The 13,884-nt window shown below is 40.4% G+C and overlaps 1 protein-coding gene across 1 annotated transcript; it reads left to right on the top strand.

The window, feature by feature from the left end:
• The first annotated feature begins 2,793 nt into the window (after positions 1–2,793).
• On the top strand, positions 2,794–13,220 carry LOC119783297 (peroxisome proliferator-activated receptor gamma coactivator-related protein 1-like). Its single transcript, XM_038284741.1, has 11 exons — positions 2,794–2,948; positions 5,513–5,593; positions 6,114–6,284; positions 7,630–8,995; positions 9,804–9,857; positions 10,390–11,110; positions 11,187–11,363; positions 11,994–12,069; positions 12,150–12,271; positions 12,357–12,508; positions 12,804–13,220. Exons 1-11 carry the CDS (start codon positions 2,868–2,870, stop codon positions 12,902–12,904), a joined length of 3,102 nt encoding a protein of 1,033 aa, XP_038140669.1. The 5' UTR covers positions 2,794–2,867; the 3' UTR covers positions 12,905–13,220.
• The last annotated feature ends 664 nt before the right edge of the window (positions 13,221–13,884 follow it).

The raw sequence follows: 13,884 nt of genomic DNA, 5'->3' as shown, positions 1-13,884 counted from the left end.
AGTGCACTTTAATTTGACTAATTAAGCATATATTAGTACATATAAACTCATATACTTAAAGTATACAAAATATACTTTAAGTTGTTCCACTTTAGCACATCAAAGTACACTAAATACACTTCAAGTTGAGCTTGTCCACAATTTAATTACAATTAAAATATATTTAGTACAAAATTAGTTGTTCCAAAATAGCATCCTTCAAGTTAACTAATCATAAACACACTTAAAGTATAGTAATGATTAGTGTGCCTTCAAGTACACAAAAGTATGCTAAATTTTAGTACACTTAGCACATTTATTTTTCAGCAGGGTTCAGATAGGAATGTGCTCCAAGAGGCAGGAGGCAGTTAGTGTGCGAAAAGGAAGAAGAGAGATGTGAGACCTGGACAGAAGACAATTCATACAGTCTAACATTACATGCTGGGAGTGATGCAAATACCGGTAAATGCAAAGGATCAAATACAAAGACACATTTGAACCTTTTTAAAGTACAAGCATGGAGCATAGTGGAATTAAGAGAAAATATGCACACGTTGGACACAATCATCGCTCTGAGCAGAAGCGGGGGGGGGGGGATTCACAACACAACAACAAATGGCATTTCCATGTTTCATGTTCAATACCTGGACAGAGGGTTTCACGTTAACTCATTTACAACTTTTTGTCATCAACAGAAAACGTGAGACATTCAAATAGAGCAATACATTGTCGCCATCTAGCGGTCACACAGAGTAACATCTAGTTTTACAAGAAAGGTTACAGGTTTCAATTAATTTTAACTGGATTATACATCACTGATGTATATATACTTTTGTATGATTCAAAATCAAATACAAGTATAAAGTTGATCACATGTTTTTCAATTAAACCCTATGATGTAATCACAGTGTTAATTTGTTGTTTTACTCACAATTGGTAAAGCAGCTCATACTGAGCAGGTTTGAGGCGATGGTGGAAAGGAATATCCTCTTTAATCAGGAATAAAATATGGATGGATGGATGGATGGATGGATGGATGGATGGATGGATGGATGGATGGATGGATGGATGGATGGATGGATGGATGGATGGATGGATGGATGGATAGATAGATAGATAGATAGATAGATAGATAGATAGATAGATAGATAGATAGATAGATAGATAGATAGATAGATAGATAGATTCGGGATGGACAGAATTTGGATTATTCTAAGAATATATTTGTTGGAAAAACAACCAATGTAGTTGCTTAAAACTATTTTGGTTAGATTAAACAATTTAATGATCAAAATCTGCGCAAGCCACTGGACAAATTTACTCTTTCGTTTTAAGTAGCTACAATTGCTCTCCACTAAACAGATAACATTGTTAGTGACGTCAGCTGTAAGATATGAACTTCCACTCCTGAAGTTGATAGTTCAGGACCCACCTTTGCCTTTTGTAAGTATTTTGGCTAATAAGACTAATTTGTATTGGTTTGCCCTAGTAAAAATATAGATTGGTTAAAAGAACTGCCAAATTAGATAGGTCAGTTTAGCCAAAAGATTGGTTAAACACATAACGTCCAACCCGATCAAAACCAAAAACTGTGGGAAAACCATTATGTTTGAATAAAAATGATTAGCACCTTTCATTTTGCTCATCATTGCCCAATTTTCACAAACACTTTCACTGTCTGCTGGAGCTTATTTCACTAAAATGGCAGAAAAACAGTGCCCCTTAGATGATCGTTCTCTTCTGAGACATTTTACACAAAAAAAAAAAATTACAAAAATGTTTATCATACACACCAATCATTAACAATTTCAAAGGAACTTAAAAGGGTCATAAAATCACAGATTTTATGACAAACTGTAGTTATGTACTCCATCGCTAGGTGATGACATGTTCACAGGAGGCTTCATGAACTGTGGGGATTGTTGAAGCAATTTGGCCAAACGTTTCAATGCCTCATTAGGCTTCATCTCACCATCACTAATATATATATATATATATATATATATATATATATATATATATATATATATATATATATATATATATATATATATATATATATATATATACAATGCAGGTAATGAATCACTAGAAATGATTGTTTTATTTATATTAGTATCCTCCACCCATCTAATAATACAGCACATAATTCTACTTCATATATACTGAGATAATTAGATGTTCTTTTTGAAATATTAATCTTTAATTCAGGAATCACTACTGCCAGTTGTTTCATTTTTGGGGTTTTCAGAACCATCAGTACAAATTTGCAAATAATCAGATTTAATCTGGATTTTATTATAATATCATTGGCATATATCTGTTATATTTCTTTCCTTAATATTTTATAGTGATCTGTCTATTTTAATGTATCCATGTAAATCTCCAAGGCCACAACACTGTTGGACTAAATTATTCACATTAAATGTTTGTCACCTCCAATTTAATTTTCTAATACTTACTTAACTGGATGATCTTCATTATGTCATTTTAAGAATATCCAGTAATTAACCATTAATTGTTGTATTCTTATACATAATGGCATTTCTCCTGATTCTACTTATAAAGCACATACTGGAGTTCATTTAATTGCCCCTAAACACATTCTAAATGATTGAAAACCATCTAATTTCTTTAACCTAGTTTTATCACATTAAAAAAATCCAAGTGAGAAAATGTGTTTCTGCTTTAACAGATGCGGTGCGGAAGAAGAGATGCGGAAGAACCTGACAGCTGGTCCCGGGTCAGCCTCAGACCCGCAGCCTGGCTCTTCACAATGAAGGGGCTGATTAAGATCTGATCCCAGATCAGCTTCAGTTGCGCGCTTCCCGCCAGCAGACCACGTGCCTCAGCCTGGCCTGCCAGCGGACCCATGTGGCGGAGCAAACATGGCGGCGCGGAAGAGGGGGGAAGAAAGCGATTTAACTGTCGGCAACGGCGAATTTCCATCCAGCAACCCCCTCAACGAGGTACCGGCTCCCTCAGCTGAGATAGCAAACATGAAATTAGGCTCGTCGGAGAGTTTTAGTGCCGCTGTCGTAGGGCGTGTTGTTCCGCGGGTGTGCCTGGCCACATGCTGGCATGGCGACACGTGGCTGTAGTACTACTGAGGGGGAGAACAGGAAGGTTTTAAAGGGGGTCGATTGATCTGAGTCTGCGAACAAGGAAGCATTTTAACAGTTTTATCAACTGTACTGACATTTCATTTTATATCGTAACATTCTGATATGTATTTAACGATTTCCTATGAAAAAGGGACAGAGTGTTCTATAGCCATGTTTCCTCCTCTTGGTATTTTTACTGAAGTATTCAAAGCTAAACTCTGAGGTTTTCATTATCTTTTATAAACGTGCTTCCGGTGTGCAAAGGTTCAGGTAGTAGATAAACTCCACAGCTGATTTTTTTCCTTATAAATAATAAACTTTTAAAGAAAAAAGTTTAAACAAAATCCTGATCTACTCATTGTCTTCATTTAACCCCAGTACCACTGAACTCTGCTCCTCCTTTGAAGCCCACTTTTAAATGAGAGTTTAACTCCTCCTCCTTTTTCCTCTGAGGGGCTTTTTTATGAATTTAAATCTAATTGATCAAATATAAGCCTTCATTACTTGAATCTAACTGATACCAGCATCACTAATTTATAATTCAGCAATTTGAGTATACAGAATATGTGTAACTTTTTGTTTGTTCATGCAGTTCTTTAATTCCTTTATGGTTTAACAGGATTGTTACATTTACCTGAAGACTTGAGGATGACATTTATCGTATCGTTTATCGTTATTCTGATAGGTTGCCATTATGCTTCATTTTTGATGCTTATTCAGGTTTAGTTCTGATGCACGGCTGAAGCATCTTTGCTGCTCTACCTGAATGGTCAAAAAAGTCAAAAACTTCATCTGTGCAGTCAGTTCATGGAGATTACGATCCTGCCTTCAAATGTTTGGCTGTCAGACCCCAGTACACCAGGGTGCGCTGTCACTGGGAATCCTGTTCAACAGCAGCCTCTGGCCCGGTCTCCTCTTTACATGTTTCCGCTACTGTTCGTAGCGGCTGGAAGGCGTTTTTCACGCATGTAATCCAAACTACCACCAGAATAATTTTTTATGTAACCTTTATTTAACCAGGAAATAATCCCATTAAGATTAAAAACCTCTTTTTCAAGGGAGTCCTGGCCAAGAGGCAGCAAAGTTACATAAAATACATTGAACATAGATACATTAAAATAAATAACAGCTACATAAAAAAAAAAACAAATAAGAAAAGCGAACATGTTTTGCTGGAAGATTTTGGGCATTTTAAGTTAATTTAGACGTTAATAAACTGTTTCAGTTGATTGATCATAACAATCGGCATCTTCAGCAATGTGTCTCTCTCCCTGCCTGTTCCCAGATCAGCTTCTCTGATTGGTTGATGCGGCGTGTTGAGCAGCAAAAGTAAAATTTTTCCAACTCCAGCAGCTGCTGCTTTCACGGCGCATCCTGCGTGTCAGAAGGTCATAATGCACAGTTTCAGTTGCTCAAAACACGCTGTAGGAACTTTTGCTGCGCCTTGTGCGCGTCAACAATTGACTTTGCATGTAAACTAGCTGCTCCTGCTGCCTCTGCTGCTTGCCATCTGAATGTGGCATAAGATTTTAAATCTACGATCTTCATGATAAATAGAATTAACGCTAATTTAAAAGCTCCAGAAACTGGGCGAATTATCAGAATGTTTATCTTTACTATTTCTGTACTTTTTCTTTTTACATTGGGAAACTAAAAAATGTGGAGAATGTGATTGAATGTTGTTAGGAGATTTTTACTTATCTATCTTCACAGAAGTTTAGAGATGTATTTGATTCCCTGTTATGCAACAGGTGTCCTAAAAAAATGTATTTTGAATGTATATATTTTAGAGTATTACTTGTTATTGTGGGGAGTGATGGCCGCACTAGGCAGTCACAGCCATAGAGGCACCTGGGACAGACTGAGAACAAGTGTTCACCACTTTTATCATGATAATATCACAGAATATTGTGATAAGATATTAAGTGCATAATGCCTAGCCGCTCTGAAGACTACTTGTCTTTTATTATTTTTTTAATAAACCAAATTTTATTTAATTCAGAAATACTTAATCATTGTTGAAAGTTGCAGCTACTAAAGAGTCAGATAGTTTATGTTTTTAACTGCTCACTGTTTCTCAGAAATCAACTGATTGGATGCCCATGCTTAGTTAGCATGCAGTTGTTCTAGCTATAATCAGGAAAACAGGATGATTTAAAGCATAATTTGTTTCTCTCCTAAAGCAGTAGGCTTACTAGTGAACTTGTTTCTTCCTGGTATAAAGATAAAAATCTTCCTAACTGCGAAGCGATGCTCACCAGGGCTGCTTCTCTGACTCACTGTAAACTTCCTGAGCAGAGTCACTCCCTACCGTTCAGGCCTATTGCTGGTTCTAGACCAGTTGTGCTTCTGTTGTCACACCCTAATGAAATGAGTGTGCTGTTTGCTGGTTGTGTAACTGTTTTTTTCCCCCCTTTGTGTACCTGCAGTTGGCCCTGAGTAGAAGTCATGGGGAAGAGGTGGACCGCTCCATACTGGCCCTCTTTGAAGACTCCATTGTGGCATCAGAGGTCAGAGTTGAAGCTTTTTCAGCCAAATAGTCACTTAGTTGGCCCACTGCTAATTTTGAACACCAAAAGTTATAAAAAAGGAACAATTTTAAATCGGAACATAATTTAATAAGTAGGAGTTTAAGGATTTAAGTGTTTGATTCTCCTGCAAAGTTCTGAAGTAGAATCTGATGGAACTCATAAGATGTGAGCTTAAGTATCTCAGAGAGAGAAAAGAAGAACATGTAGCTCATGCGAGCACTAATGAGAGTAAATGTCTAGTCAACAGGCAGAAAATGCTATTGGCTTGAAGTTTGATTTAAACTTTCAGTTTTACGTATTATTGTTTTATTTAGCGGATTTTCTGCCTTCAAATATAAAATCAAGCTCACATAAGTTTGCAAAGTCAGTTTTCTCTTCGATCTACATAAAGTAGCATGTTTAGGGAAGGTTCAGTTGTCCTCCTTCGGAGTCATAAATGGGCGCTCCAATCATGCTGACATGATTACAGGGGCTAATAAGGGTGTTGGTTCTCTTCCAGAGCCATCAGGATCCAGAGGAAGGAAATGAGAGCCTGCTGCATGCCCTGAATGAGATGCTGGACAGAGTGGGACAGGAGGATGATGATGATGAGATTTTCTCCCCCTTCGACATCCTGCCAAACACAGAGCTGCTGCACCCAGCAGAGCACAGAGACGAGCCGCTCCTTCAGGTGGGGGGGGGGGGGGGGGGGGGTCACAGCAGGCATCAATGTCATAAACATTTAAGGCTCTTAATAATAAACCCAACATATGTTTCTCTAGTTGAAATAAGAACACAACAAAAAAGCCATGGAATAACGAGGTTATTCACTTTAGTAGTTTTAAAAACATCTACATCTGCTCTGTTGGAAAGGGGCTTTAAACCCCCCCTCTAAAAGTTGTATTTTAGGATGTAAACCCCTTGAAAGTGAAAATATTTTACAATAATAATGTTTTGAAGGCTGAGATATACCCGTGCGTTGGGTTGCTGTGCTGATCTTTGTTCCCCTTGCACAATCCCAATGTTTAACACAGATGGAGGTGCTGTATAATTATAACAAGTGGAATTGAAGAACAAACAGAAGAAACAGTTGACATCCCGCTTCCAAAGAGGCTGAGCGAAGTATTGTTTATTCAAGGTTATAAAATTATTGAAGAATAGCAGGGTTTCTGCAGGTAATTAAAAATCATTCAATTATAATTTTTTAAATTAAGACCTTCATTGGCATTAAAAATCATTTAATGTGATTATCGTGGCATTTAAAATGCTTTATAAAAAAAAAAAAAAAACATTTATAAAAAACAAATTTGGCAGATGTATCCGATATAACCTTCCCGTTGATCGCAAAGCCGTATGTTCGGAAAAGAAGCTCGAGACGGAGAAAAGGCTAGAAAATGGGAAAATGCAAATTTCAACAAAAGTGGCTGGAAGCACGGCTACAGCTTTTCAATGGTAAAGATCTATATATATATATATATATATAACAACCAGCGGGTGGGACCAATGACATGCCAGCAGTGTTTTTTGGGGCGGGACATGTAGTAATGATGACAGTCAGAGGGGCCATGCTGGGGCATTACAAACATGGCTACACTGAAGGACTCGCCTGCCGATACCACCATTCACTCGGTTTTAGTTAGAATAGCCAGAATTTCTCGCTTAAAAAAGGAGCAAAGAGAAGCACTTTGTGCATTTGTAGATCAGGAAACGTCACGATTCGCTGCTACGATTGTCTGAAAGCGTGTTATGGAAGGCGAGTTCTAGCTGGCACGTCACCCAATCAGCTTGAAATATTGTACTAAATGTTCCTCCTTTTCACGACTGAATGGCAGCCGTCACTTTATGGTGTTTATAACATACTCTTCCTTTGGACTTTATAGGTTATAAAGACTGACCTGCAGTCTTTAGGAAAACTCCTGTAATCTTTAACAGTCTTTGGTTGAAAAGAACAGAAACTCTCAGCTGTCCCTCAGTCCATGTTCCTGATGCAGACAGTTTTAGAAGCGACTCCTAACTCCTGTCTTTCTGCTCCTCAGGAGCCCTCACCTCCTCTCAGGCTCCGACTGAGACCAAAACCACCAGATGAAACCGCAAAAGCCTGTTCAGATGGAGAGCAGAAAGTAGAGAGGAATGGTCCCTCCCAGGTGTTAAAGAAAAAGAACCAGAGATCGTTCTGCGCCAAAACCAAGAGAGCAAAGGCTGAGGTGGAGGTTTTCACCTCAACGTCCCTCGTCAGTTTGGTGAAACTCATGCATCCCTACTGCTTGAAGCTGAATGTAGAGAAGGCAGGGACGAACAGCTTCCTGTTCTCTCAGGAAGAGGTGTGGAGGTATGAACGGCCCTCTGAAGAGAGCGATGAGGAGATCAACGTTGTGTCTGATGATGAGGAGACAAAGGAGGAGGGGTTTGAAAGAAGAGAGGGAGCCCCACTCCTAAAAAGTGTGCTGCTCAGGGAAAAATCCCCCAGAGAGAAGAAGAGGGTGAGCTTTGGTCCTGTTTACGTAGCTTCATTTAATGAGCCAGAGGAGGATCCTCAGGAGAAAAACCTGAACACAAAAACACTCGAAGATTTGCCTGAAGCTCTGCCGTCCAGAGGAAACCAGAGTATGGATCAGGAAGATCAAGAGAAGAAAAGTGGGACAAAAACAAAATCCCTGAGCCTGCAGGAGTACAGGCAGCTTCGGTTAAATAGGAAACCGTTGGTTGAGAAACACAGGAATAACACCACCAAGTGGCCGACTGTGTCTGAGCTGCCTGAAGGGCTGACCCCCATCCTCCCCCTCTGCAGACCCAACACCACAGCTGAGTACGGCCCTTTGATCCAACATGCTTCCAATGTGAAAGAAGCTAGACTACACAACCCTCTACAAGTTACAAAGCCTGAGCCCAGAAGCTCACAGACCCCTCCGCTGCCGGACGACACCATCAAACCCACTATCAGTAAACTAGGCAGCTGGAGAGCAAAGAAGCCAAAGCACCTCACCAGCGACCCTCCAAACCCAGTCCTCGTTCCCCTGGCTGCTCCTCGGACACCCGCAACCCCCCCAGGCTCTGCCAGCCTGCACAGAAACAAACATCTACAAAATGAATTCCCCAATGCACCTTATTTGAGCTCTTCAGAACCGTCGTCCAATGCCTCTCCTCTGAACAAGAACCTCCAGGAAATGGACATCCAGCGGCATCAGGAAGTTAAGCCTCCACATACTGTCACTGGATCTCACCAGGAAAGCAGCCAGAACCCAACAGAACCAGCAGAGCAGTCAGCAAGTCCAGATCCCCCCCCCAGCCCTCCCCTCACAGAGAATCACGTACAGCTGAAGGAGACGCTTCCAGAGGTTGAGTCTAAGGAACCAGAATCTCCTGGGTCTGGCTGCAGGGGGAGCAGAGCTGCTGCTGAATCAGGTAAGGCACAGGATCAGTTAATGCAGTGGTTCCCAAAGATTTTCTTCTGGGCCCCCCTTTGGATTACAATAAAATTTCCACGCACCGCCCCGACCCCAAAAAAAAAAAAAAGAATCAACTGCACACACATCGTTCAACCAGATATAATAAATCTATACACATATTTTGTTTTCAAACTCCACTGAAGTTTATTTCACACTTCAGGTTGCAACAAAACAAACTACACCATCTTTACAGTGGAACACTTTTGTGTAACTGTATTTTTTTCATAGTTCTATACTGTAGATTAGAAGAGGATTCTTTGTCTGTGGTATTTTAAACATATTTCTTTTTTTTTTTTATTTGTAACAATATTTAACTTTGCTATAATCTATACATTAAAAAAGCCTCTGTGCAAAATGGAGTGAAAACATTTAACAGCTCCCTGAGAGTTTTTTCTTTGTACTTTAATCCTCCCATCTTTTCAGTGGCTGTAGAGAGCCTGCTTTTTGCTGTAGATCTTCTCAAATCTGGGTTGCTGCGTCACAACTGTCCATTATGCTCAGTCAAGCAAGCGCTGTTTTTTTTTTGTTTTTGTTTTTTTTCTTCATTCATCCATACCGCTTCCCGCGCCCCCCCTGCAATGGCCCCACACTTTGGGAACCACTGAGTTAATGAATTAATAAGCATCAGGTCTTTATCCTCCAGATTAATGATAAAGAGGTACAGTTTACCCGTTTTTCTAACTGTTAAAACATACAATGCACATAAACTCTTAAACATGTCTGAGGTAATGATGAAAATGAAATGAATTGTTTCTCCCTGTCAGGTATCGAAGCAGCTGATCTGACCAGCCTGTTGGAACAGTTTGAGGAAACACAAGGTGAGTGGACAGCCGGAATACAGGTTCTGGGTTCATTTAATACAGGAAGACTTTCTTTCTTTCATGGGGGAAATGAATTCCCATACCCACAGCTGCACAATATCTGGAAAACTACAGGCCTGCTCACATTGTTCAACCTTATTTTCTCCAAATGGTCTCTTTATTTATCTCTAATTAGTGGTAATTAGAGTCCATGCATCTTTCAGTCCCATTATAGATATACAGAACATGAATGAGTCACACATGAAATCTCACAAGGCGCTTTATCTTTTCGATTGCACTTATCCTCACTGTTACATTGAGTCACTTATTGTGCAGCTCTGTTGAACGTTTTGCAAAGTTTAGGCTACGACCTTCATTATATTTTATTGGAATGCTATGTGTTTGATTCAATGCATAATGATTATGGTGCCTATCTGGGAAAGATGTTGATTCCTACATTTGTATCAAGCTGTATTTATATGCAGAAATCCTTCAGGGATTCAGATTTTAGATCTGGGCTTTAACCAACCTGTTCTCTCCTCATTCATAGAAGGAAACTGCTGTGTGGAGCTGAACCGACCTAATCCAACAGAGCCAGAGCAGCCCTCTAAATCCCCACTAAAGCTCACTGTGGAAGCCCTTAAACCTCAGATCACTGATGAAATCCTGAATGTCCGAACGTTAGACGTCCCCGAGCCGCTCCGCACTGAAGTGGTTCAGAGCACTTTGAAGAACCAGACCACCAGAAGTAAAAGTCCTTCTGTGAAACACATTCAGATTATTGACCCACGTCCCCTGCCGTCCAGGAAGGCTCGAATGAGCCTAACAGAGCCGCCTGCAGCTCAGACTTCAGCTCAGATGTATTCACATTTCTGCTCTGATCATGATTACTGCGGTTCTGTTGGTCATTATCCTCTGGAAGACAAACCGCCGCCTGAAACCAGGACAGAGCCGGAGCAATTGACCCCAGACTCAGGAGCAGCTGGGGTCCATAAAGATCAGGTCTCTGATAAGCGGACGTCGGCGGTGCTGCATCCATTAGCTGAAGTCGGGACGGGTTCCCAGATCAACACAAACACAAACGAAGTCCTGCAGTTTTCACCCAGCGCTGTCACGGAGGGAGGGAGTAGAGACGACAAAGGGACAGCCCTCTGCAGCCTCCCTACACCCCCACCCTCTCCTCCTACTAGAGGCAGAAGCAAGAGGAGGTACAGGAGAAGATCCCCTCGCTCAGACTCCAGCTCCTCATCCTGCTCTCCAAAAAGACCAAGGTCCTCTTCATCTTGCCTCCTCCTCCTCACTCCAGGTGTTGCTGCAGACTTTAAACTCTCCTGTTTTATCTCACAGGATCCGTCGCAGACGTTCAGAAAGCAGCTCCTGTTCATCTTCCCCCTCCCCCTGCGCCTCCTCTCCACGGCGTTATCGCATGTCCTATTCAAGGTCCAGATCCAGTTCCTGGTCTCGGTCTAGATCCCGCTCATCTTCACCGCAAATATATCCCAGGCATTGGAGAGACATGTCCATGTGAGTTGTTCTAGTTGGAGAGTTTTCTGTACAGCGCTGTTAGAAGTCCTCAGGTCGTCCTCAGAGCAGCCAGACTTTGTCGATTTAAGATCTGTGGGTTTTTGAAAACATTTTCTTAGTTGAAGCTGGTTTACATTCACCTTCTGAGTTTAACTGCAATGAAATTGGCATAAATAATGAACAGACAGCTGCTTGTTGTCCTGATTTCACTTTTTATTTCTTCCTCCTGTGGTTGGAAGTCAGGATCCGTGTGGTTCATCTTTCTAAACTTAACATACAAATGTAGGTTTGAGGCTTTCAAACCACAAAAACTATAAAACAATTTCAATTTCACAATGTTAGGCTTTGCTCTGAAGTTGGTGCTAAGTTGTGTCCCCGGATCTAGCAACACTCCCGCAGGTGGAGGCGCCCAGACTGATAGATAAAAGGGCTACATGATGTTTTAAATACTAGAGGAACTATTAGTGGAAACAAGTCTTAAAATTAGTAAAAAATAATTAATTGGAAGAAAGGCTTAGAAATAGTCAGATTACTATTAATCAGAAAGTATGGCTGCTTTAAAGTTAAGTCTAAATCAGTGTGTGGATTTAAGCTTTTACACGGTGCTGCGTCTGTTACCAAACCCTTCAGATCACGCTGTGGCGCTGTGTCATCCAGGAGGAGCAACAGAGAGAATGAGATGAGGATTCAGAAACTTAAAGCCATAGTGAGTACATTTCCCTCCATGTTCTATGCTTTTATTCAGCCGGCTCTAAATAAACTCGTTCATTAATTTGTCCGCACCAGGACGAGCGCAGGGTGGTTTACGTCGGCCGGATACGCAGAACGATGACACACGATGAGCTGAGGGAGCGCTTCTCTCAGTTTGGAGAGGTGGAATGTGTGTCGCTTCATTTCAGAGACAGCGGGTACAATCCCAAAGTTCCTCTTTTATTTCTGTCCATTACAGCTCTTAAACAATGCATATAAATCGCTGTCTCCTCCCGCCCACAGCGACCACTACAGCTTTGTGACGTTTTACAACACGGAGGACGCATTTGCAGCCATCGATAATGGCGGGAAACTGAGAAGGCCCAACGAGCTGCCGTTCGACTTGTGCTTTGGAGGTCGCAGGCAGTTTTGTAATTCAGATTACGCTGATCTGGGTGAGAAACATTTCAGCGCTCGCTTTAGCTTTAACAGAAGAAAAAAACATTTTTAGGGTAACATTACAGCTTTTTATTCAACCTGTCCTGCTACACATTTTTAGCTTTTTTTGAAAAATTGCAGAACTGTGATGGTTGTTTAAGAGCTTTAGCCAGAAGCAGTTTATATGTTTGCAGTAAAAATCAGCCTCATAGTTTCAAAAAAACAGTATTTTCTGTTGTATATAAAAACAGTTTCTTTGATTATCTCTAGATGTCATCATAAAATGAGTTCATAAATGACCCTATCTTCCAGACGCCAATAGAGAAGCAGAGCCGCCGTCCCCCAGGAGCAGGTTTGAAGACCTGGACTTTGATTCGCTGCTGAAACAGGCCCAGAGAGGACTGAAGAGGTAGCAGATCAGCAGGATGTGAGGACCTGATCCCACAGCATCACAAATGTGTAGTGAAGCCTTTTTTTTTCTATACTGCAGGTGTTTTTTATTTTATTTTTTTTATTTTTCAGGGTTGAATGAATAAGCTGAACATGCATGCATTTATTAATTTGTACATGACAATACAGCACTGCTTGAGTGTATAGTTATTCATGGTTGAAAAGCATTATAATGTAGCACTGTGATACTGAATATGTTTTATTGCATGTTTGTTACATTCCAGAACAGAAAGGTATGTTGAAGTTTTTATATCAAAATAAAGAGGGTTTATTGTTTAATTTTCTTGGGTTTTTATTTGAAGTTTCCACATCAGTAATTAAGGACTACTAGCTTTTAATAATTTTTATTAAAATCCTGGGTTATTGATTAATAATTAATTCAACAGCAAATATGGTTTTGTAGACTTTATATGGAACTGAGGTTTGTTTAGACATTAGTAAAGGATAATAATTTTAACTTATAACTGTAATTGGCATTACTAATCATTAAAGGTATAGTGGAGGATTTTTGTGAATTTTTTAAAAGACCCGTCCTCTCCACATTAAAAAAATACATAACCCTGTACCCGCTCCCGAGAGGTAACGCCTATTAAATGTGTGCAAGAGCGTGCACAAGCCTATTTCTCCTCGTGCACGCTCTGTTTAAAAGTTGCTGTTTGGATCACTCATGCAAGCTTACTTTCCAAAAGATTTGCAATTTTTCCACTATATCAGACTCGCCAGCAGTAAGAGAAAATGGGTACGAGCACGTTGGACGGCCTTACATAAACATATCACCAGATTGACTGACAATTAGGAGGACCACTTATTTTCGATGATCTTCCTGGAAAAAGAACATCCTCCACTATACCTTTAAGTAAATCAACATAAATATCTGACAGGTTACAGCCACTAAAGGGGACATTAAAAAGAGATGTTGGGTTGCATGGCTTTCAGCAGTGAG

Source organism: Cyprinodon tularosa, unplaced genomic scaffold (genome assembly GCF_016077235.1).
Source record: "Cyprinodon tularosa strain WSP-4 unplaced genomic scaffold, ASM1607723v1 ctg201, whole genome shotgun sequence".
In the NCBI taxonomy this organism is placed as follows: Eukaryota; Metazoa; Chordata; class Actinopteri; order Cyprinodontiformes; family Cyprinodontidae; genus Cyprinodon; species Cyprinodon tularosa.
Note: the sequence above shows the minus strand (reverse complement) of the source record. Positions and strands in the feature narration are given on the sequence as shown.